The sequence below is a fragment of the Spodoptera frugiperda genome, chromosome 24, assembly GCF_023101765.2.
Source record: "Spodoptera frugiperda isolate SF20-4 chromosome 24, AGI-APGP_CSIRO_Sfru_2.0, whole genome shotgun sequence".
NCBI lineage: Eukaryota > Metazoa > Arthropoda > Insecta > Lepidoptera > Noctuidae > Spodoptera > Spodoptera frugiperda.
Window position 1 is genome coordinate 794,936 of NC_064235.1, and position 26,326 is coordinate 821,261.

General features: G+C 38.9%; 2 protein-coding genes and 1 long non-coding RNA gene across 3 annotated transcripts in view; 2 read left to right on the forward strand and 1 right to left on the reverse strand.

Annotated features, from left to right (window-relative positions):
• Positions 1-26,326, reverse strand: part of LOC126912281 (uncharacterized) — a 56,897-nt gene that overhangs the window by 9,635 nt on the left and 20,936 nt on the right. The window lies entirely within an intron of this gene.
• On the forward strand, positions 240-9,882 carry LOC118278817 (suppressor of fused homolog). Its single transcript, XM_050703626.1, has 12 exons — positions 240-520; positions 1,169-1,271; positions 1,786-1,878; positions 2,263-2,447; positions 3,255-3,409; positions 4,017-4,102; positions 5,569-5,707; positions 6,190-6,304; positions 6,960-7,033; positions 8,349-8,443; positions 8,758-8,890; positions 9,381-9,882. Exons 1-12 carry the CDS (start codon positions 370-372, stop codon positions 9,573-9,575), a joined length of 1,524 nt encoding a protein of 507 aa, XP_050559583.1. The 5' UTR covers positions 240-369; the 3' UTR covers positions 9,576-9,882.
• The window catches only part of LOC118278884 (probable WRKY transcription factor protein 1), a 41,877-nt gene continuing 27,139 nt past the window's right edge, over positions 11,589-26,326 (forward strand). Inside the window, exon 1 of the mRNA XM_050703668.1 lies at positions 11,589-11,909. The gene's annotated coding sequence lies outside the window, so the exon portion shown is untranslated. The remainder of the gene's footprint in view (positions 11,910-26,326) is intronic.

A 26,326-nucleotide genomic window follows, 5' to 3' on the forward strand; every position in this document is an offset into this window, starting at 1 on the left:
ATTACATAAAATTATAGATAACTTTATCAGATTTTGCTTTAAATTTAAATCAAACGTATTTTTTCTGATAATATTTCTGGAAGCGGCATAATTGTCATAATTTTTTTCGTTCTGAAACTTAAAAACGTTCCAGTTTTTATTTACTCAAGTTGTCAAGCATGTTTCTTTGTCTCGCTCGCACTTGCGTACATTTCCGAATGGAGAATCATACACAATGCTTAACATACTCTTATTTCACATACAAGGAACACCAAAAAAGAAAACAAAAAACATGCACAGACTACTAAAATCTATTTAATTTATACTTTTTGCATAAAACCTCATTTTGGGGCCGAAAATACTTTATTTTTAGTTCTCATTTGAGTTAAAATGTCGAGTGGGAGTGGTGCGGGCGCTCCGCCCCAGGGTGGCGTGGTCAGGAGCAGCGCGTTGTCCTTTGTTGCGTCTGCGCAGCCCGCGACAACAGCTGACAACGTTCCCGGGGCTCCGGATATGAATCGGGAACAGGTAGCTCAAACAGGTAAATGAGATCATCTTGACTTTATTGTAAACTAGCTTTCGGCCGCGACTTTGTCCGTGTTATGGGAATAAAAAGTCTCTTAACTGTTGTTCCAGTATATGATCAATCTCTGCCCCAAATTCCGTTCATATAAAACATACAGCCTTTCAAAAGTCAGTGGGTCCTTAGGAGTAGTTTCATATTTCTTATAGTTACAAGAAGGTTGTTTAGATATGAAGTTGGTCAGTGAGTATCCTTAGGGCTAGGCAAACAATGCCCACTGAATGTAGAGTATCTATCTTCTATGTATACTGCCAAGCCTCAATTCTATCTTTAATAATCCACTGGCTTCTATCTAGAGCTATCATGAACAAGCAATCAGCCACATACTGCCCACTGTCTCCCACAGTCCTCCCCAAAGACTACATATCGGGAGCCTGCATTCTGGTGCTATAGCCTCATCTAGTAATTTGAAGATTGACACATAAAAGAGTTACTTTCATCCCTTCATTAAACAATGGAGTTTCTTGCTTGTTCTTCTCCATTCGAAGCTACACTTTGGAACGAGCACCTAGCTTCACTGACAGACAATTCAATTTGACGTTTCAAAAGTGCCTAATTTAGGATTAATTGAAATAAATGCTTTGACTTTGATTATGTGTTCCACAGATCGCCTGGTCCCGGCAGGATTGACAGCGCTATGTGAAGCATGCTCCAGACTGTATCCTGACCAGCCGAACCCTTTACAAGTTACTACTAGACTCAAGTACTGGTGAGTGGTTTTTAGTTTGTCCATACTAATACATATTAGAAAGCTTTTCCACCAGTGATGTGCTATGTAGCTATGCTACGAAGATGTAATAGTTAAGTTGTGAAACTATGTGACCGTTTCCACTGATACTAAGCTATGTAGCTGTGCGAGGAAGATGCGCAGCTTGAGTATGTGATGTATCAATAGTAGGGAAGCCATCCATAGCATGCATCTTTCCAAATAAAAAATATAGCTTAGTGTGGGAGAGCCATGCTTCGGCACGGTTGTGTTGTGTGAGTGAGGTTACTGGAGCCCCAATTACCTTTCACAATCTTCCCAATCCACGATTTCACAACAACCCTTAAATTCGTAACCTCGAAAAGGCCGGCAACGCACTTGTAACGTCTCTGGTGTTTCGAATGTCCGTGGGCGGCGGCGATTGCTTACCATCAGGTGATCCGTCTGCTCGATTACTGCTTTATATCTGTCTGTCCGACTGTCACGGACTGTTGATGTACTGTTCTTATGTTTCCAGGCTGGGTGGCCATGATCCTCTGGACTATATCAGCATGTATTGGAACCCGGGCAAGCCAGAGGAGCAAATACTGCCACATTGGCATTATGTCAGGTAAGTGCTTTTGTCCAGTAACCTTTTTTTTAGAGGGAGGAAAATCACTCAATGCCTTCTCCCACCTTGGGTGAGGCGGGAGGGACTATCAGAGTCTCTACTGACTAAACTAAAGTCACGTAAATATACTGCCGGGCAAGGGATCTCGGGTTCGATTCCCGGGTCGGGCAAAGTATGGCTGGGCTTTTTTCGGTTTTTCGAAAATTTCTCAGTAGTAGCACGGAGTCTGAAATTGTGCCCAGTATATGGCTATAGGCTCACCCCTATTACATGGGACTTATAACACAAATGGTGAAAAGTGGGTGTACTGTGGCGTAATGTGCACCTCTGCCTACCCCTTCGGGGATAAAAGTGGTAACGATACAACAATTTTTTTTTCCCCAGTTTCGGAGTATCAGACCTGCACGGTGACGGGCGCGTGCACCCTCCGCCGGACATGTCACCGGGCGCTCCGTCAGGGTACGGCTTCGAGCTGACGATGCGACTGTCTGCCGAGGAGGGAGTCACTCAGCCTCCTCTCTGGCCGGCCGCGCTACTGCAGGCGTTGGCCAGATATGTCTTTACTACAGGTAATTATAAGAATATCTTTTTTTATGTTAAATGGGCCGACGTTTGGCCGCTATCTCGCCTGATGGTAAGTGATGATGCGGCCTACGATGGAGCACGTCTGCCCATAAGTAACCTATTCACTCGGGCTTTGAAGACACCCAGGTTATACCCATCAGGAAACACAGACTCCGGCAAGGAGTCTTTATAAGTACAGAGTATCTTTAGCTATATAAGCTGGAAGGGGTCTTAGGTTTTAAGACCCCATGTAGCATTATGTCTATAGACCCCCACTAGCATTTATAACAGTTAGTTGCAATAAATTAAAATAAAATATAATAATAAATTAAACTAAAAATCACGGTTTACACACGTATATTAATGGAGAAAAGCTCTACTAGTTTCGAGCCATCAGACCACCACAGATGGGGTCCAGTAGGGCTGAGGCCTGATCCGGAGCTGCGGACTACCTAGCGGGTTTACCGGGGCTCCGGCTCGAAAAGCAGGAGTAGGAACGGGGTGGTGTTTAGTCAGTATGAGTCTCAGACTCGTACTGACTCACACTGATCACCTGATAGTAAGCAATCGCTGTCACTCATGGGTACTTAAAACACCAAAACCGTTACAAGTGCGTTGCCAGCCTGTTGAGCGAATTTAAGTTTTGTTGGGGAATCGGGATCGGGTAATTAGGCGTCCGGTAACCTCACTCAAACAACGCAAGCGTTGTTTCACGTCGGTTTCCGGTCGAGCTGACGTAGTCCATTCGTGCCGAAGCATGGCATGGCTCGCCCACACTTAAACTTGTGTGACATTATCTTTTTCTACTCCAGGTAACAAGCTATGCGCCGGCGACCACATAACATGGCACCGCGCCCTGGACGGGGGCGCGGGGGCGCCGCGCTCCCGTCTGCGACACCTACTCGTCGCCACGGACCCACAACTGCCCACTACACACACTCCACACGGTACTGTCACGTTTTTACAGGTACGTTGTTGTGAACAATATTACATTTATTCGATATACGGTTTGTTGAACATGCCCGAACAGTTTCGAGCCAGACCGGGGTTCATATTCATGGGTAGCGACCGCGACAAATTATGTCAAACTGAAATTGTGAAATGAAATAATAAAAACCTCTCTTTTCATAACTTTATTGTATTAAAGAAATGGAAAGCAGAATTATGACCTACAACACTAGAATGTTGTGTTTTTTTTAAACGTTGCTCCACACTAGTATTGTCTCCTGTGTCGTGGGTGCGTTTACAAACAAACAAGTTCACATACACATCACACCCAGACCCGAAACAACAATTTGTGGATCACACAAAGAGTTGCTCCGTGCGTTCAATCTATACTTCTATACTAATATTATAAAGCTGAAGAGTTTGTTTGATTGTTTGTTTGTTTGAACGCGCTAATCTCCGGAACTACTGGTCCGATTTGAATAATTCTTTTTGTGTTGGATAGTCCATTTATCGAGGAAGGCTACAGGCTATAGAACATCACGCTATGACTAATAGAAACCGCGCGGAAATAGCTAGTCTAATATGTTCATTCAAGAATATAATAGAAGTATTTCTTCACGTTTCAGATAGTAGGATGTACCGGTAGAGAGCTGAAGGCAGCTCAGCGAGGGTCCGGCTTCGAAGTACTGAAGCTGATCAGTGAAGACCCCAAGTAAGTCATTTATGTTATTTTATTTTAGCTTTATCAATAACTTATAATGTGTACCTTGAAGTCTATTGCAGCATCATCTATTCATTGAAAATGATTCAAAGTTCTAAGCTTTTTAATGGTAGATCGCCTGATGGTAAGCCATCACCGCCGCCCACTTGAAACACCGGAGGCGTTACAAGTGCGTAGGGGGTTAGGAATTCAAGGGTTGTTGGGGAATCTTGGATTGAGTAGGCGGATAATTTAGACCTCCGGTAACCTCACTCGCAACGCTTCGGTTGTTTCACGTCGGTTTTCTGCTCGGCCGTGGTATCACTGCGGTCGAGCCGACCCAGCAGTGCCGAAACGTGGCCCACACTTGAATTTTTGGGAGTATTTAGAAGGGTATAAAGCAAAGATGCTATTAATAATATTAAAATGAAAAAACCTAAAACAAGAAAGTAATCGTAAAATTTAAGCAGTCGGGACCCATTCTAAATATAAAGACTTTGTGAGGGCACATACGGCTTGCTTTCTAGAATGGGTCCCGACTGCTTAAATTTTACGATTACTTTCTTGTTTTAGGGTTTTTTCATTTTAATATTATAAAGAAACGCAGTCGGGTTTTTTAGTTTTTTAAATTACTTTTTTTATTTATTTATTTTTAGTTTTATTATTTTTTCATTTTGATATATCTAGTGTCACTCTGACAGTAAATACGAATCAAACGACCCCTATAAAGCGGAAATCTATCGAGTCGTTCAGGCTAGAGAGTGAGCAATATTCGAATTTGGCGCCAGAAATCCGCCATTTTGTTTTTTTATTATTTTTATATATCCAGTGTCATTCTCACAGTAAATACAAATCTAACGACACCTCTCAAGTCAAAATCCGTCAAGCCGTTTAGGCTAGAGAGTGAGAAATATTCGAATTTGGCGCCAAAAATCCGCCATTTTGTTTTTTTTTTTAATTTTGATATATCCAGTGTCACTCTCACAGTAAATACGAATCTAACGACACCTCTCAAGTCAAAATCCATCAAGCCGTTTAGGCTGCAGAGCGTGCCAAACAATTATACATACATACATACATACATACATACATACATACATACATACATACATACATACATACATACACTCGAAAAACATAACCCTCCTTCTGGCGCAGTCGGGTAAAAAATAGCCTAATAAATTGGATCTTACTGTCTCATTTTTTTATACATATAAACTATTAATCGATAATCGGGCTTCCTAAAACAGGTATACCCGTCTTTGATTGAGAGGGTGATTTAATATTGTTATCCTGTATTCTTTTTTCCTTTTAAATTTTAAATATGGACGGTGTAAAAGTTGTCTGAAATAAAGATTATTTTATTTTATTTTATTTATTACTTTAAATGGGTCCTTATGTAAGAATCACTGTTATGAAAATTATACAAAATGCAAAAAATATTTTATTACATTGTTCTCTCTCCCCCCTCCCCCCAGATGTGGCGGGGGTTGGCTAGTGACCCGCATGTCGCGTCGCACGTCGTGTGTGGGGGCGCGGGCCCCCGTGGTCGCGGGAGGGGTGCCCGCCACGCTGGCCGGGGTCTCCGCCGCGCTGCGCTGGGGGGCTTGGAGCCCTGTGAGTATATTATATTTGTTAAGTTTGTATCGATTTTTATGTTATATAGTTATTAATGTAATTAACTGTGGTAAAGGTAATGATTTTAAATTTTAAATGTCTAATATTTATACCAAATCAGGTGTTATTAACCACTTACTGGGGCTGTTTTGATTTGTGTTAAGGAAATATAAGAGTATATGAGGCAAAATAAAGATTTAAATAATGTTTTAGTTGTACCTATCACTGCGATCTAGTCACAAATTCGTATTGAAGCATGGCTTTCCTACATGAAAATACCGTATTTGAATACTATGAATGAAATCATCATCATCATCAGCCGAGAGACGTCCACTGCTGAACAAAGGCCTCCCCCTTAGTCCTCCACGTAGAACGACTAGCCGCCATTAAATCATCATATTTGAATTAAAACACCATTATTTTTAAATTTTATTATACTTAAAAAAATCTTTTTGTTCCAATAATCTGTATAATTATTCCAGCAACCCTCAGAACAACCGGCATCCCCGTCCCCCCTCCCCCCGTCAGTGGAGCAACAGATCAAGGACACACTACAACGCGGACTCAGCTCCATGACTGACAGGAGCGGACCTGAAGGTACACCGTTATTATAAATTGTAATAATCACCAGATGTTTTCAAAATGGAGAGATAATTTCGACTGTATTTTTGGTCTAGTCGGGTATATGTCATCCACGGGATGAGCAGGGGTGGTGATATAATGTATTCCCTACCTCCTCTTTCCATTTAAGGGTAACAGGTCATGACAGACAGCAGCGGACTGGATTATGAAAATGGAAGGACCACACAATAAATGTTTTATTTTTATATTATAATATTATCAGAATACTTTAAAAAACCAGACTATTGAGTTAATTCTTTGATCGAGGGGTTACAAATCGGGCAATGCCATACTGGGCATTTTTCGGTATTTCGAAAATTTCTCAGTAGCACAAAGTCTGGAATTGTGTCCATTATATGGCAATAGGCTCACCCCCTATTACATGGTTTGTCAACTCAGACCAAGAAATTATTGCTTATTTGCATTGCATCAATATCAATTAATCAGAAGTGGGTGACAGTCCACTGCTGAACTATGAGCCTCCTCTACAAAAGAGGGGTTTGCCATAATCTCCACGCTTTACAATTAATTTGGAGATCACAGAATAAAAAAAAAACAGGTTTATCAGAGAGCGCTGCTGTCCGATCTCTGTCCAATGTGTAGTAGTTTTATGAATAATGTAACATTGCAGGACACATGTCGACGGACAGTTTCGAGATGTCGAGCATGGAGCGAGCGCTACCGCATATACCGGAGCTCATGGAGGTAACATTATTATTATTATCAATTAATCACATTATGCACACGACTGCCTTGTTGGCCGAGTGGTTGCAAGTTTGATTCCCAGGTCGGGCAAAGTATTTATTACTGGGCTTTTTTCGGTTTTTCGAAAATTACTCAGTAGTAACACGTAGTTTAGAATTGTGTCCAGTATATGGCAATAGGCTCACCCCTATTACATGGAACTTATAACATATATTGTGAAAAGTGGGTGTACATTGTACAGTGGCATTACGTGCCATAATGTGCACCTCTGACTACCCCTTAGGGGATAAAAGGCGTGATGATATACATACATATTTGTTATCATCTTGGCTGACGATATACGAAAAATGAGCGAAATACGCCCAGTAGGTAAGCCAAAAAGTGTATTATTCTCTTTGAGCTAATTTGAACACTCTTTACAAATACGGCATTATAACAGCCGCGCCGCATGTCCGTAACATTCCTAGACAACCTACAACATTACAGCTCTTCTGTGGTCAAGGAACATGGAGCTGTTCACACAGAATTTAATACTTGATTAATTTAATTATTTATTTTGTTTGAAAATTTAAATTTTTTAATTTCGGTTTTCGTTAAAATATTTAGTTGTATTATGTTTCTGTGGAGTACTACTTGTAGTTTCATTTAAATCATATGAGTGATCTCCATACTGTATATTTTGACTAGTAATTAGTGAACGATATTTAAACAAGTGATTGTACTCATGATTACAAACAACTTTCCCGAAGATATTTTTTGTATATTCATTAGTTTTATTTTTATTACAATAACAAAACAACACATATGTAAAAAAAGGCAGCATATATTATACTTTAAGGAAGGACAGAGAGTCGCGGGCTCAAAGTCTATTATGTCTATCCGGAGCTGCGGACTACCTAGCGGGGCTCCGGCTCGAAAAGCAGGAGTAGAAACGGGGTGGTGTTTAGTCAGTAAGAGTTTAACACTCCCTCTCGCCTCGCCCAAGGCGGGAGAAGTCATTGGATGACTATCCCCCCTTAAAAAAATTCTATTGTGTCTCGCGTAGATCACTATTCCGACATACAACGGGTTAAACTTAAGCTAAAGCTTAAGTTTAAGCTTCCTTGTGCGAACTGCTAGGGAGTGTAACTCCTTGCCGGAGTCTGTGTTTCCTGGTGGGTATAACCTGGGTGTCTTCAAAGTCCGAGTGAATAGGTTGCTTATGGGCAGACGTGCTCCATCGTAGGCCGCATCATCACTTACCATCAGGCGAGATAGCGGCCAAACGTCGGCCCATTTAACATAAAAAAATACTCAGCTATGTTTAATTGTCCAGGGCTCGTGGCGCGGTGACAGCGACGTGCAGTACTTGGAAGGAGTGCACATCATGCTCAATGCTGAGGGAGCCAGTCTACTGCCGCTGGCTATCGAGTGAGTTTTTATTTTACTACTAAAGTTAAATCTCATCTCCGAAATTATAGATTCAAATTGAATAAGTAATTATTTTTAAAGGGAAAGGAAGCTCCAAACACTATATTTCTGATGTAAACCTGATAAAGCAATAAATATTTTTGTATTTGTATTTTTATTTTTTTATTATAAAATAGCTTTAAGCAGAGAGCCATGTTAGAGGCTTATATTCATAACAGCCACCGCGTCGGGTGTCGCGGAATATTACGCCCCCTCCCCCTCATTTATCTATTCTTCATTATACATGTAATAAAACCACTCAACTTTCCCCCCAGCGGGCGCATCCTGGCCGGCAGCCACTTCACGTGGCGCGGGCGGGGCTCCGCCCTCACGCTGGTGGCCGCCGGCGTCCCGGGCTCCAAGGTACACGCCGCCAGGCCCTACACCGCCTGCGCTGCGTGGTTGCAGGTAAACTATTATATTATTTTACAAGCTTTTATTTAATTCCATTAATGTCTATAAGTGGCCACTGCTGACCAAAGACCTCTTCTCACACGGAGAAGGTTTGAGCATTAATTACCACGCTTACTCAATGCGGGTTGGCGATTTCAAACTTATAATCAGAAATTATAAGCCCAGGTTTCCTCACGATGTTTTCCTTCACCGTTTGTCAGTGGTGTCTAAAATCTAAATAATCTTAGAAAGTACATGTAACTCGAAAATTCACATTGATGCTTGCCATTGGTAGGTTTCAAAACTGCACTCTTTTGCATGAGGAGCGAGTGTCTCTACTTTTGACAGGAGTGTCGAAAATCTCTCTCTGTTAAAATTGTTGCTCCTCAGTCGGGTATACCATACCTACGGGAAGAGTAGCAGCGGTGATAAATATATTCCACTCCTTCATTTTCAATTGCAATTTTCATCAACCACATTTATTAAATCTTTCACATTTTTCCAGGTGTTAATCCCAAAGGACTTAGCTCTAGACATGTCTAAGAAAGTGGCGCCATTCGCGAAACTGGCCGACTCGGACTCCGAATCCAACAGTGACGAGGAGGAACCAGGCGTCGACCCTCCCATGTTACCTCTCACTCTCACTTGGCCCAAACATAAGTTAAAAATTACTGTTTTGTCTGATAGTGAGTTTTTATAGACAGTTATTGTGTAGATAGTTTGGTTAAGTTAAGTAGCCTCTAAGGGCCATCAGACTACCACAGATGGGGCCCAGTAGGTCTCACAGAAAACCGACGTGAAGCAACGCTTATGTTGTGTGAGTGAGGTTACCGAAGGCCCACTTACCCATCTCCCCAATCCCCAATTCTCCAATAACCCTTAAATTCCTAATCTTCAAAAGGCTGGCAACGCATTTGTAATGCTAGTGTTTCGACTGTCCATGGGCGGCGGCGATTGCTTACCATCAGGTGATACGTCGGCTCGTTTACCGGATTATACCATACAAAGAAGCCGACCCGGAGCTGCGGACTACCTAGCGGGTTTACCGGGGCTCCGGCTCGAAAAGCAGGAGTAGGAACGGAGTGGTTTTTAGTTAGTAAGAGTCTGATACTCCTTCTCACTTCGTCCAAAGCGAGATAAGTAATAAAATTGGATGATATTCTCTTCAAAAAAGAAGTATTTACAGAATCTCTTAAAATTATATATTTCGATATTAAAAATTTGTGCCATTTTTGTCAAATTAGGAAATATGTTATGTATGTACAAGAAGCCAAATTATTTAGTATTCAGGTAAGAAAACAAAGATATATTCAGTATAGAGACAGTAGCTATTGTCATACTAAATTGTACGCTTTGTAACGAAGCCATATCTTTATTTTAATAACTATCGTAAGACATACTAAATAAACTAAAAATCACGGTTTACTCACGTAAATTAATGGAGAAAAACTCTACTAGTTTCGAGTCACAGAGGGACTCTTCATCATAGCAATTTGAAGCCATATCTTTTGTAACTCAGTAGGTTCTAGACAACCAATGGTTGCTGTCTCAGTACTGAATCTATCTTTATTTTCTTACCTATATACTTGACAGTTGTATGAATTTTTACTATACATACTTAAATTTTATGATAAAAATTAAAAGAATAAAATATATTTTTATGAAGTTATGTAGTAAGTGGTCCTGTGGTGTTAATATTATACCAGTAACTTTGTACAGGTAATTCTTAATAACAAATAGATAATTATAATAATTTTGTATGTCTGTACTTATATCTATGTATATAAGATGTATAAAATAATTACATACTATTTTAATAACGATATTTTGTTTGATTCCTCTCCTGATTTTGTTTAATTATCGCGACGAAGAGCAGCGCGACAATCGCCGCATCGTGTGTAGCGGAATGCTGCTCATGAATATGAATCTCTTACATGGCTTGGAACTAGTCGAGTTCCTCAGTAAGAGTCTGACACTACCTCTCGCCTCACCCCAGACGGGAGTAGTGATTGGCAGTGCCGGCGTAGGGGCCACTGACACCCCGGGCGAAAATATTGTGGCGCCCACTTGAGGGAAGCAATATCAAGTGTTAGTAGTAGTTTTTCATTTTATTGGCGCCCCCTAGACTTTGTCGCCCTGGGCCATCGGCCCATGTCGCCCCCCCCTAACGCCGGCACTGGTGATTGGAATAAGGGAATAAAAGTAGCTTTCGCCCCTTGGCGAAGTGACTGCGCGACTGGCAACGGTACAATTATATCAAAACAACTTTATCTTCTTTGTTGCATAAAAACTATTACTTTATCTTGGTAAAAAGGCCATTATTCGAAATAATAGAGATGATGACGGGGTATGAAAATTAAAAATCTGTTTAGTCCGTCAGTTAGGTAATGAAACAATATTAGACACGTATTGTTTTATTTTGTCATATAAGATAACAATACTTGGATAAAACAAATCAAAGTTTAGGAGTGGGAGCAAATACGTCACTTCTACGTATGAAACGTACCTAGAAGTGACGTCACGCGATATTTCAAATCGATATAATATCTTCGAAAGTATTTGTTTCGGCAAGAAAATAAAAAATACGTGTGTAATGTTTTAAAATAATCTACAAGACGGACATTAAAATAGAAATTACTCATCTTACTGCACTTACAAAACGTTACTGTCAACGAAACGTCAAACGAATTTTTAGGTTATGAAAAATAACTGAGTTTTGATAACCAGTTTACGCGTCGTCGTCGCGAGTTACGTTGGAAATAACCAACCGTTTTTTTAACTAACTGATGTACTGTTATTTATTATTGAAAACAATTTAGTGTTTGTGTTAATTTTGTGAAAATGCGGCGAAACAATTCACATCTTTGGAACTATTTTGACAAGGAACCGAATAGAAAATCGGCTATATGTCGATATTGTAATAAGTCATATTCGTTTCAATCTACTACGAGTAATTTAAAGGGCCATTTGAGGCATTGTCATCCAGAGGTTTATAAAAGAATCGAATGGGCGCCCAAGACTGGCGATAACGAAGGTAAGTTTACAACAGTTGTTAGATACATTATAGGTTACCGTTATAACAGTTTTTTATATAACAACTAGAAATGCAAAACAGTGGTTTTACTACCTATCTTTTTATTGTTTAGTTATAAGTTTATTGTCGTTTTTATTTACGAAAAGCGAACTAGAAACATTTTATTTTCTTTATATTTTAATATTATCTGCCTTGATGTTCAAAAGTGTCTATTTGAAATAAATAGTTTTGAGTATTGACTTTCAAATGAAAATTACTATTTAATTAAGTTTTCGTGTTTAAACGACTGTTAGGACGTTCTGTAAAATTATTGCGTAATTTTGACAGAGTTGTTGACGAAACATGTTATTGACGAGTCGTAATTTGAATTTAAAATTAAATAAATAACAAAAGTTGTCTGTTGTTTTGTGCAATTTCGACTAGATAGACGATTTCGTGCAATTAAATATGTATATAGGTATTATTATGTATTTATTTATTTGGTAATCTTCCATCAATATACATACATAGGTATACTTTTTTTATTTAGGGGGAAACCTTTCAAAGGCAACGCTTAAAAAAGCAGGAGAATTATGATTTGTTACATAAAACTCAAAGTTTTTGAAGAAACACCCATGTCCATACAGTACGATTTAATTGTACAGTTAAATCTGCACAGATAAATTGTAGGTTCGTACAGTCTACACACCATACGATTTAACTGTACAGTCCGACTGTACAGATACCTAAGCTTTGCTTTAGTTTAGCTAGCATATCCATACAATCATAACAAATAACTTGTTTTTGTTTAGATAACTATCTATTTACACGTTATTTTTAAGTTATCCTATCTCTATTCTCTACACTTGTACTTCTCTAGTTGTCTACTAAAAAATATTCCTAATTTCTTCTCACATTTTTTGTTGTTTTAATTAATCAATATGAATTTCTTCTTTATTATAATAATTAGGGACTTTATCACATATTTTTATTTATTTTTGTGTAAGTGACGTGTTTTTTCCATAGGAAATGTGTTTTTTAGCTAATATTAGGTATTGCGAAACCAAGCCCTAAGTTTCTCTTAACTTTTTCTTCGTCAGTCGAAAACATAACCTCAAAGTTACCAACTTAATTTGCCATAACTTTATTAGAAGTTAAAAATACCTGCTTTAAAATAGGTCATCAATGGAAAATTACAACTTACAATAGGTAATAATGTTTTATAGAAATAAGTAGGTAACCTAACAATAACAAACTATGGTATGGTTACGAGTCAATGTGCACTCCACAAGTACAATACTACAACTATAGCTTGATAAAAACAAGTCAAGTATACCAGCGTAAGTTGGTCCCTCTCATTAGCTCTGTTTTGGAAGATGGACGACTAAAAATTGTTGAAATTAGCTTTTTGAACGTCTAATTAGGTTCCAATTGACTTCTAATTTATGAAATACAAGTTCTGTCGTGGAAATTACTTGTTTATTTAAGTATTTCTGTGAGAAACATTCAAATTTATAGCAAGTTTCATTGTTTAGTTACTATTTCCCCGTGTATCAAGTTAAAATGGACGGTTTAGTTCGCAGTTAAAATTCTAGATGGCGTTAGTAGTACGTAATGAAATATGAAAACTTTAGAAAGTATTTTTTCTTTCCGAGAGATTATTCGATGTATCTTTTCGTTGAATGTTGTTTCCGATTGTTATCTTTATCTTTAATCTGAATTGAACAGACTGGTATAAACGATACGTAAAGTTTGGGATCAGATTTCGCAATTCGTCGACGTCATAAAATTGACATGCTTTTTGATCGTTCGTGTGCGAAAGGCTTGACGAAGGAACCAAACAGCAAGATTGTTCCTTTACAAATCGTTATTTTAACTAACTAGAAAGGCTTATAACAAGTTAAATAACACACAATATCAATTTCATAGAAATCTTTTGTCAACATCAATGCGAATCGTGCTCGCAACGCTACAAACTTAACTGAGACGGTGGAGAAAAACGGAACTAAAAACTGTCCATACAAAATCGTAAACAAAACTGTGGTTTGCGAAGACACTAGCGCCACGTGTTAAATGAAGAGTTAATTTGGCGACCTTATTCACAATGTCAGTGGTAGGGGAAGGTAATTGCTGCTAGGCACAAAATATATTTCGCACTACTCGTTTGGTTAGACGCGTTGCAATATAACCTTAGTTGTGACGGCAGAATATGCGTAGCGAGAAGTTTTTTTGATGGGTCAAGCTCGCTGTAACTTCCCAAACCGTTGCAATTTTTGTAAGCCAGGAATCATCCAAATCCAAATCATCCAATGTCTTCTCCCGTCTTGGGCGAGGCGAGAGAGAGTGTCAGACTCTTATTGACTAAAAACAGCCCCGGTAAACCCGCTAGATAATCCGCAGCTCCGGATCTACAGTAGATACAACCATGCAAACACCGGAACACTGAAGTCCAACGTCCCAGGGACATGAATGACTGTCTTGGATCTCGCAACGAAATAAATCAGAACATTTTATTAGAGGAGAAGAAAAGGAAAAGGACTGGGATGCCGCCGCCTCTTTCTGCGAAGTGGTCATGCTAGCTAAGGAGGAGGCGGAGGGTGTGAGGCAACGAACTATCACCTCCTAACATCCTAGCTGTAGCGAAAGAGTCTCCAGGCATCGAGGATCGCGAGATTATCATGAAACACGAGCCTGCTGCCGACCAACCAGACAAACCACCACAATTAGAATAGGTTGCTTATGGGCAGACGTGCTCCATCGTAGGCCGCATCATCACTTACCATCAGGTGAGATAGCGGCCAAACGTCGGCCCATTTAACAATAAAAAAAAAATTGTTTTAAGTCTACTACTAAATCCTAGAACTTTCATTTCGCGAATTCCCAGTGTGGTCCCTCAGTTCACCCACACATCCAGAGATGGGGTTGATGCCGACCGTACCGAACCGGAGCTGCGGACTACATAGCGGGTTTACCGGGGCTCCGACTCGAAAAGCAGGAGTAGGAACAGGGTGGTGTTTAGTCAGTGGATGATATGATGATATGGATGCGTGCTACGGGTGGCTTCCCCACTATCGATACATCGCATACTCGAGCTGCGTATCTTCCTCACACAGCTACATAGCTTAGTATCAGTGGAAACGGTCACATAGTTTTACAGCTTAGCTATTACATCCTCATAGCATAGCTACATAGCACATCTCTGGTGGAAAAGCACCCTTTTAGGTACGAAACCTCAAAACTTGATCCTAAGTACTTAGTTATCTTACGAATATTATAAATGCGAAAGTTGGTTACTCATTCGCGTCAAAACTGCTAAAGGAAACGGGATGAAATTTGGAACAGAAGTAGATTATGGTCTGGAATAACACATAGGCTACTTTTTTATCCCACGGGAAAGCAGGCGAAGCCGTTCGCAGAAGCTTTACTAGCTTAAATAAAATCTACATCCTTAATTGCCTAACTATGGCGCATTCAAGTCCCATTCGTTTAGCTAATCTATGGCCCAGGCTGTATCCAAGGTCAAGTTATTGCGCGTTCCTTTAAAAAAAAAACTTCATTCAAATTGTGAAACGCAAAATAATTATGGCGGCTAAACTCGTGCTGTCTCTTTTACTCTAATGAGAGTTGTGATGTTGTAGAAAGAGAGAGCTTGTTGTTATTGCATAGATTTCGTTTAGAACTATCTAGTCAAATAAATTAAGAAAAAATCTTTTGCGTTGCGAATTTTTTGCTCTACATTGCTTACATGGACTTAATTTATTTGTGGGTTTTTAGATTTACCTATGAGGGCGAAGTAAAATCTATTGTTTATCCACATCACATAACTAACGGCCTATAGGTGTCCACTGCTGACCAAAGACCTCTTCTCACGCAGAGAAGGTTCGAGCATTAATCACCACGCTTGCTCAATGCGGGTTGGCGATTTTAAACTTACAAGGTTTCCTCACGATCGCACGACGTCTAAAATGTGGGAGAGCCATGCTTCGGCACGAATGGGTCGGCTCGACCGGAGTGATTTATTTATTTATTTAGTGTCACCAACATAAATACAGCAATATTGCACAATAAAAATAACAATGCAATGATACCACGGCCTCACAAAAAATCGACGTGAAACAACGCTTGCGTTGTGTGAGTGAAGTTACCGGAGGCTCAATTAACCCCTTTCCCAATCCCTGATTCCCCAACAATCCTTAAATTCCTAACCCCCAAAAGGCCGGCAACGCACTTGTAACACCTCTGGTGTTTCAAGCGTCTATGGGCGGCGGCGATTGCTAACCATCAGGTGATCCGTCTGCTCGTTTACCGGCTTATAATATAAAAATTATCCTTGAAAATACCACTTAAGTATATGGGCCTACAAACAATGAAGAATTAAACATTGATTCGCCTTCATAAATGGCCTTTTCAAGGATTTCTCGAGAGGTCAGACAAATATAATTGTCCTCTAACCTCAATCAAAACATGTATGTTTATTAATATATTTAGGACATCTTATTAGCATTTTAACATAACTTTTGATATCAAGCATACACCATGAGGAGGTAGGCAGAGGTGCACATTACGATACTTATGTCCGAATACTCAAACGCTACTCAATTTTAAGACGCTCTCAAAACTAGTTCTGTCTCTATCAATTATTTATAAAATGACAAAGATAGCACGATATTTAAGTACAACTTAAAATTAAGTAGCGTTTCAGTATTCGGGCATTAACGTCACTGTACAATGTACACCCACTTTTCACAATTTGTCTTATAAGTCCCATGTAATAGGGGGTGAGCCTATTGCCATATACTGGACATAATTCCAGACTCCGTGCTACTATTGAGAAATTTTCGAAAAATCGAAAAGAGCCCAGTAATACTTTAAACCTCTTGCCCGGCAGACGCACTTGCGACCACTCGACCAACAAGGCAGTCAAACAAATGTCCTTTTATTTTTAATATCGGAATGGATAAGGAAGGCTAACACAAGTTAATCTGCCCGTTCCTTTAAAGATACGTTTTATCATTTTTATGACAATAATACAACGATAAGATACTCCTTTCATAAAAGGACGATACAAGCGGGCTTGAAATCAAAGTCAAAATTATTTATTTCAAATAGACCAGGAAGACACTTTTGAACGTCAAAGCAAATATAATAATATTAATAACGTCTGTCTGTCGGTGTCGGTCAGTTCTCTAGTTGCTCTATTTGCTCGTTCCAAAGTGTAGATTCCTATGGAGAAGAACGAGCAAGAAACTATGGAGTTTCTTGCTCGTTCCTAAAGAGTAACTTATGGAGGTTACTCTTTTTCAATCAGATTCACAATACAATACTTGGTTACATTGTTTCGATTGCTTCAACTATGTGAGAACAAGGTAAAACTTTTTTTTTTGAGGGTGAAAAATCATCCAATGTCTTCTCCCGTCTTGGGCGAGGCGGGAGGGAGGTGGCAGATTCATATTGACTAAAAACCACCCCTGCCAGTTCCTACTCCTACTTTTCGAACTGGAGCCCCGGTAAACCCGCTAGTCCGCAGGAGTAAAACTAATATTCAGTCAAAGCGATAGAATAAGAAAATAACCTTGAGGACAACAAAATTGATGCCGTAAAAATATTGATTCACTCCTGTCCTATTCCTGGCATCCTTTGCAAACCTCAGCCAAGTTCTAAAGGGCATTTCAATGTCTTATAATAAATAGCTCCCTCTCTCACAAACCGGTCGTTTTGACAATACAATGCTCAATGGATACGTAGGGGAGACTGGGGACACTTGATCCCCATTTTAGTTTTTTGCTCATATCTTAGTCTGTGATAATGGTTTTCAGAAAAGTTTTGGTGACTACCTAGAATAACTATTCACCTAACTTTGTGCATTATCAGATTATGGAATTAATTAATAATTAGTATTTTTTTTTAGTTTTTCTACGACACTACAAAAGGATCAAGTGTCCCCTATGCTGGGAGACTTGATCCTTGTGTAGGGTAGACTTGATTACAAAGAAAGAACAAGTGTAACAAAGAACAAGTGTACCTACATCATTATAAAATGTAACAAAGAACAAGTGTACCTACGTCATTATAAAATAATAATATAAATGCATTTTACAATATAAAAATTGTTTATTTAACCATATAAACATACAAAAATCAACACTTACAATGTTTGTATTATTTTAGGCCTATATTTGGTAACTTAAAGATAATTTGAGTCTTAGTAATAACAGTCCTAGTAATAACACTAAGTGGGTCCTTATTAAAACTCTTTCTCTTACTTTTGTTTAGCCATATTGTTGCTCCATTTACTTATTTTGTCAGCTGGTTTATTATTTTCTACAGCAAATTGGTACGCCAACCTCTGCACGCTACTTGAGTTCAAGCCATGGTGAAGTTTACTTGCCTTTTCACAGTATTTAGCCAACTTGGTCTCTTCTTCTTCAGTAAAAACTTTGGATTGTCTATAGTCAGGTTTATAGGATATTTTAACATCTGGCTGTCGTTGTTGTTTTCCGGCGTATCTTTTTAGTGTCATCAAAGGCACATCATAAAGTTTTGCAGTTCCTTTGACAGTGTTTCCTTTCAAAATCTCTTTAACCGCTAATTCAAGTTTGTTTTGTCTATGGGTATGCGTTTCTTAGCGCCCTCTTTAGGTTTGTACGTTCTCGGCATTTTCCTTCCATCTAAAAATACTGAGCAATCTATAACCAATAATAAAATAGGGGACACTTGATCCCGGGATCAAATCTACCCGCGCTCGCAGTGATCAAGTGTACCCGGAGCTGATTTTTTCAAAAACCAAATTTTTGTTAAAGAAATAAAGACGTAAATAGAAGGAAAACTCATCAATACAAACTTCAACTAACAACTTTTCTAGTGTTTAGAATGTGGTTACTAATTTATAATTAATAATAACTAAAGATAATGATTTAAATACTCACAGAAAAATATTTTCACCTGGCGAAAACAAAATGGCACCACTGTTCTGAAGTTGTCGATTGTGAACCGTAAAATTTACGTTCAGCCATACACAATGAGTGAAGGCAACAGTATTGTCAGTATTTAAAATAAAAATACCGTGTGCTTATCGATTTATTGACAAGGGATCAAGTCTCCCTGGGGATCAAGTGTCCCCAGTCTCCCTATACCAAATATAACTTGATACGTCTTGCGTGGCGCTGTTGTCAAACTTTCTTTATTTTTTACTCAGCTTCGCATGGGTGCAATGGTGATATATTAGGCATGTATTATACATATAAACCTTCCACTTGAATTACTCTATGTATTAAAAAAATCCGTTGTGTAGTTTTAAAGATTTAAGCGTACAAAGGGATTTAGGGACAGAGAAAGCGACTTTGTTTTATACTATGTAGTGATTTACATAAGGTGGGCTTAATGCCGTAGGCATTTTCTATCAGTCAAACCTTTGGATGATGCAGAGGCAAACCAGTGGTAGGTGCAAGGAGCAAGCAAAACCAGAAAAGCTTAAATAGCAAAATACAACGTACTTACACAAATATATACTTAAACCACTATAAACTGACCGTCGAATATGAGGAAAGATCATACAAAGCGAGATCATAATATAATGGACCTTACACTAAGTAGCGATTGACATATTATCAAACTCTTTGAATCCAATATAAACTGACCTTTGAATATGAGGAAAGATCGTACAAAGCGAGGTCATGATATACTAGACTTTCCCACTGTAGCCATTGATATTCCACTTTTTCGTATACCAGTATAAACTGATCTTTGATTGCGACGAAAGATCATACAAAGCGAGGTCAAGATACACTGGACTTCTTAGTATAGCCTGCTTAAACCAGTGTAAACTGATCTTTGATTGTGTGAAAAGATCATACAAAGCGAGGTCAACATATACTGGACATTAACTCAATGAATAACTAGTATAAGCTGACCGTTAAATAGAAGGAAAGATTATACAAAGCGAGTTCAAGATACACTGGACTTTCTTACATAGTGTTAGTTCCAATTTTCGCCACGGCTCTTGTTAAATTGGTTGTTTATACTCGGTGGGGGGTGGTAGGATCAGGTGATATCCTCCCCCCTCCCTCCCCGTCCCCTCTACGTCTCCCGTTAACCTTCAAATTCAAGACTTTGGGTCGTTTTTGCTTATTTTGTTGTCTGTAGTTTGTATCGTTCGTGTATTTTTGTTTTGTATTGTTTTTGACTGATTTTGAGGTTAGTTTTTTAAGGTTTCGTATTGTTGTTTTGTGTTTTGGTTAGTTTATAATATAATTTAAAAATAAAATGACAATTTTGTTCTGTTAAACTATTTTTTAAACGGTAAATTTAAAGATTTAACTGTGGGAAAGCTATGCTGCGGCACTGCTGGGTCGCCTCGATCGGAGTGATACCACGGCCGAGCAGAAAACTGATGAGAAACAACGCTTGCAATTATTTCGTTGTGTCAGTGTGGTTACCGGAAGCCCAATTACCGCCCTTCATAGTCTTCCCAATACCCGATTCCTCAAGAAACCTTAAATTTCTAACCATCAAAAGACAGTTTTGAACGTCGAAACGAATATTAGGTACTTACAATATTAAAAATAACAAAATATCTGTCCGTAGGTCAGTCCTCTAGTTGCTCTATTTGCTCGTTCCAAAGTGTAGATTCCTATGGAGAAGAACGAGTAAGAAACTCCATAGGTTACTCTTTTCCAATCAGATTCACAATACAATTCTTGGTTACATTGTTTTGTTGGTTCAACTATGTTAAAAATAATATTTTTGGAGGAATTAAATAACGTTTTCTTTTCATTAACTTATACTTAACTACGTATTTATTATTATTGCCATTAGTTATGTCACATTCTCCAAAGAAATATCGACAAAAACAGTATATTTTTAAAAACACACGCGCTACAACATTCTGCCTATATCCATTCTCGTTTTAAACCTTTTAAAAATATGGCTACGTGATTTCGAACGAGTGTACCCGGCAACCATCTTAGTTTTATCAACACATTCCATTTCATACCTTAACTTTAACGTATTAAAGTCGACTTTCCATTGCGTACATTTTTTGTTTACATCGCCTTCCCGTGCTAAAACGTCGTAACTCACAAAACTTGCTATACGAAAGTGAGTCTTATTTTTGAAACAAAAGAGGGTTTTATTGCGTGATTAAGGTGTTCGTTCTATGTTAAATGTGTTTGAGTGAAAAGGAGAGATGGTTTGTTTTCATCGTAAGAGCGGCAACGTCGCGCTGGTCGCGTTGTTTATTGATCATTGCTATAAATGGCTACGCCTGGGCTACCTAACCGGGAATGTTACGTAAAAAGTATCCTTATTTACTTAAGAATATTGAGTAAATAACGATCTTTTTTGCATAACTGCGTAGAGAAAAGAAATTTTCATTATTGTGTAGTAGGTAATTAGGTACCCATACACACACACATCGTCACGCCTTTTATCCCCGAAGGGGTAGGCAGAGGTGCATTACGGCACAATGTACATACACTTTTCACCATTTGTGTTATATGTCCCATGTAATAGCGGGAGAGCCTATTGCCATATACTGAATTACTAATTCGAATAATAGAAATTTCCCAGTATTTCTTTGCCCGATCCCGGAATCGAACCCGAGACCCCTTGTCCAGCAGTCGCACTTGCGACCAGTCCGATATACCTAATTCATTCATTAAGTCTTTGACTCCTAATAGAAAACTGTTGAAGGCAAATTCTCCGCTAACGTCGGTCACCGGTGAAAAATGATAACTAGTTAAATGTATTTTTAATAAAAACGGGAGTCAAAATAAGCCGGATAATTTATTACTGAAATACGTTATTGTCGATGCAAATAATTAATGATTTTTATTAGTTCAGTAAGGCTAAATGAGCCACAATACAATACAATGAACCACATTACATTCAATACAAAATCTAAGATTTCATTTAAGTATAAATAAAACTTTGTTCTCAATATCGAGAGAATGTCAAGAGGAGAGTTTCGCCCACACAGCTGTTTGGGAGGGAGCGGCTAACAACCGGTTGCCATGGCAACGCCGGCGCCAGTTAGCCGATGCAATCGGAAACATTATTACCATATTCTATGTTTTTATATATGCGTTAATTTCTTTTACTCATTTATCATGTTAGCTTGTTGGTCAAGTGACTGCAAATGCCACTGTGGAACAGAGTAAGCGTACTTTTTCACCAGAGATGCGTTACATAGCTTTGCTACTAAGATTTAATAGCTAAGCTGTGAAACTATGTGACCATTTCCACTGATAATAAGCTACGTAGCTGTGTGAGAAAGATGCGCAGCTCAAGTATACTATCGATAGTAGGAAAGCCATCCGTAGCACGCATCTTTCCATACAAAAACATAGCTTAGCTGAGTCCGATTCCACTAGTGCTAAGCTATGTGTACCAATGAATATGATTGGTGGAAGCCAAACGCGTCTACAGCAACGTAGCATAAAACATCTCAGGTGGGAAAGCACCCAGAAGGTTTTCGATTTCTTACAGCCGAAATTAATAAACTAATACTTAATTCAAATCTCTGGAATTGACAGAAATAACAAATTAACAGCTAATGTCAAAAGATAAATAGGTAGTCAACAGATTTTAGATTGAAATCGGTTGCTATTCTCATTAGTTGATAAAACTACTATGACTAGAATAACTCTGAACGGACTAAGATTTGGAACTTGGAGCCATAGTAACATAGTAACTTTTATTCAGCTCAACATTACCTATCCAATGATGTAACACACATAGCTATTGGAAGCAAGGCTCGGATACCGGTTAAATTTTCAAACCGTTATTATGTACTTGTACGCAAAACCTTTACATTGGGTTTCGTTCGCGAAACCGGTTTTTTTAAACCGGTGTTTGGAACAGTATTTTCATAAAGGTTTTTTCGGATTAACCGGTTTAGAGCAATAAAAACCGGTTAATACGACGCACATCAAAGAAACGCCGCGCGTTGTTCAGCTTATTTCAATAATAATATTTCAACGCGTGTACCGACATGCCCCTCGTCGAATAAACCGGTTAATTTAGGTTAAAATAAAGTTCTTTAATGTTCACGTTCTTAAGAAAAGTTCGGAGGAAAACCGATATAAACCGGTATTAACCGGTATTTTTTAAACCGGTTCCGAGCCTTGATTGGAAGGTGGGACCACGATTCAGAGACAGACAGATTTAATTAAATCTAGGGTATACTAAATCCGCCTTCGTATGTACAAACAACAAGAAACAATACTATTATGTAGGTAGATATATACTATGTACTGAGGAGTGCATTGACCCCATCTATTTATCGCACTATCCGATAACTACGTCAGTTCAGTAGATGTTTTTAACGAACAGTTTTCAAAAACACATGACGATGACGTCACATTGGTTTTAGTTCTAAATCAGGAACACGTGTGTAAATATTATCGAAACTGTTATGTTATTAACACAGCGGGTTTACGTAGGAAGTCAATGGTTGGTATTTGAACACATTTTTGTATGAAAGAAGTTAGGTATTTTGTTCATAAGTTCATTTAAGTGTCGGAGAGCCATGGTTCGGCACTGCTGTGCCGGCTCAACCGGAGTGATACCACGGTCGAGCAGGAAACCAACGTGAAACAACGCTTGCGTTGTATTTCGTTGTGTAAGTGAGGTTACCGGAGGCTATCTTCCCAATCTTCCCATTTCCCGATTCCCTAAAAACCCTTAAATTCCAAACCCTGAAAAAGCAGACAACGCACTTGTAACGCCTCTAAGTGTTTCGTGTGTCCATGGGTGGCGCCTATTGCTTACTATAAGGTGATCCGTCTGCTCGTTTACCTTTATCATCAGTATAAAACAAAGTCGCTTTCTCTGTCCCTATGTACCTTTGTACGCTTAAATCTTTAAAACTACGCAACGGATTTTGATGCGGTTTTTTTAATAGATAGAGTGATTCAAGAGGAAGGTTTATATGTATAATACATGCGTAATACATCACCATTGCACCCATGCGAAGCTGGGGCAGGTCGCTATTAAAAAACAGGAAGAATGCAGGAAGAGTTTGTATTATGACTGATTATATTTCTGTCTGTCTGTCGCCTAGATGCTTTAATATTCTCGTGTTTTGCGGGCAGACACTTAGTTTTACATATTTTAATACTTCCTATTCACCCAGAGACCTCGTGAGCTCATTTAAATGTATGTTTTTACATATGACGGAAAAATATATTCGAAAACTGTACAAATATTGGGTCAGAACACTAGAATGAGGACATTGTAATAATGTATTATTGTTCTTTATACATAATATGACACAACTTATTTTTATTTTTTTCAATCCCAAGATATTTATGCTTACTAAGCTTCGAGCCAGTTAAGATAAGTGTGGTAGAGCCATGCTTCGGCACGAATGGGCCGGCTCGACCGGAGTGATACCACGACCGAGCAGAAAACCGTGAAACAACGCTTGCGTTGTGTGAGTAAGGTTACCAGAGGAGACCCAATTTTCCCTTTCCAATCTTTCTAATCCTCAGATTCCCCTTATATTATTACCCTATCCTACCCTTATATTCCTTACCTTCAAAAGGCCGGCAACGCACTTGTTACGCCTCTGGTGTTTCGGGTGTCCATCGGCAGCGGCCATTGCTTACCATCAGGTGATCCGTCTGCTCGTTTACCGGCTTATACTATAAAAAAAACTTTCGCCTTCCCAATTGATTATAATGGTGGAAAACCCAATAGACAACAAGAATATCTAAAGTAGTTTCTGAAATTCATTTAAGTATCTTGATTCCGGCTACTATATCGAAATAATCAAGTAATCTTCAATCAGTAATCTTTATTTTGAATCGGTTCGCTCATAAACAAAACATGGGATTTTCCGCGGTAACAAAATCGATCAATTTTACTACTACAATCAGATAGATAAGTAGAAAGTTAGATGTCTTAATATAATAATGTGTTTTCCAATATTTTCTTTATTTCTTCGTAGCAGCTCAAGTTTACCCACTGCTTTTCTCTTTCAGCAAACTTGCCAATTGCCATGGGCCGCAAAACCCTCAATCTTGAAAGAAATACGAAATCCCGGCTGTGGGATCCCTTTTAAATCCTATTGGATCCCATTGGATCTCTTTTAAAAAACATTTTTTCTGCTCATGCTGGCCAGAGACCCTAGTCACTAGGGTCTAGTCCATTCCATCATCGAACCATAAGACAAGACTGAAGAACGCAGAAAGCGCCTTGCTTCGAGCTTCCTTGTGCGAACTGCTAGGGAGTGGAACTCCTTGCCGGAGTCTGTGTTTCCTGATGGGTATAACCTGGGTGTCTTCAAAGCCCGAGTGAATAGGTTGCTAATGGGCAGACGTGCTCCATCGTAGGCCGCATCATCACTTACCATAAGGCGAGATAGCGGCCAAACGTCGACTTATCAAATGTATAAAAAGAGACGGATTGAAAGATAGTTTGTATCATTTTAATGGCAAAATTCTTCGAAAATAATAAAATTTCATGTTTAAAAATCACTATCGTATGATACAAGATATGAATAGCCGCTCACGTCATAAAGAATTGATAATTTTTATCATTTTACGTTGAAAATAACAATTTACGTATTCGATGCGATTAGGCACGAGACAATGTGGCTACTCATTACTGAAACACGATTTAAATGGAACTTGGTGTTAACTTTTGAAGGTTCAATAAGATTCTTATAAAAACCCAATAAGGACACTAAGAGACTACACATTAGACAGAGACAGTGCAGCAGTGCTTTCTGATAAACCTGAACCTTTTATACTGTGGTCTCCAATCCTGGCGTGGAGATTCCAGTCAGAGGTAGAGTATTATTTTTGCTAGTAGTGCTGTTTCCTCAAGGGTCTTTTTTATGGTATAATCCGGTAAACAAGCAGACAACGCCGCCCATGGATATCCGAAACACCAGGGGTGTTACATGTGTGTTGTCCGCCATTTGGGGGATAGAAATTTAAGGGTTATTGGGGAATCGGTGATTGTGAAAATTGGGAAGGGGGAAATTGGACCTCAGATAACCTTACTCATATAATGAATCAACGCAAGCTTTGTTTGACGTCCGTTTTCTGTTCAGCCGTCTTACCTTGGGCTAATCGTGTGATTTCAAGTCCCGAGTGAATAGCTTGCTTATCTAGGCGTGCTCCATCTTAGACCGCATCATCGTGCACCACCAGCCGAGATAAAGTCACGAACTATTAATGGTGATATTGATGAAATTCCAGACATAAAGCCAGTGAAAAATATGACCTTTCTCAAGCACGGAGCCTCTCATTTCCTGGTCTAGTTACATGCAGACATTCCATGGCTGGACCGAATGGAGTTTGGCATTTGGCGCGCAGCCGACACCGGCCCCAAATGAAAACGGTAAAATGTCACATAGCTCATTACGCTGCTAATGATCGCCGATACATTTATTTATAAACTATGTTTTACCTGTGGCTTTACTTGCAGCA

Excerpts from the sequence above, each read along its gene's own strand:
- LOC118278817 (XM_050703626.1), top strand. The coding sequence starts at position 370 with ATGTCGAGTGGGAGTGGTGCGGGCGCTCCGCCCCAGGGTGGCGTGGTC. Across the intron at positions 2,448-3,254 it reads CAGATATGTCTTTACTACAG|GTAACAAGCTATGCGCCGGC; the intron begins GTAATTATAAGA and ends TTTCTACTCCAG. Across the intron at positions 3,410-4,016 it reads GTACTGTCACGTTTTTACAG|ATAGTAGGATGTACCGGTAG; the intron begins GTACGTTGTTGT and ends TTCACGTTTCAG.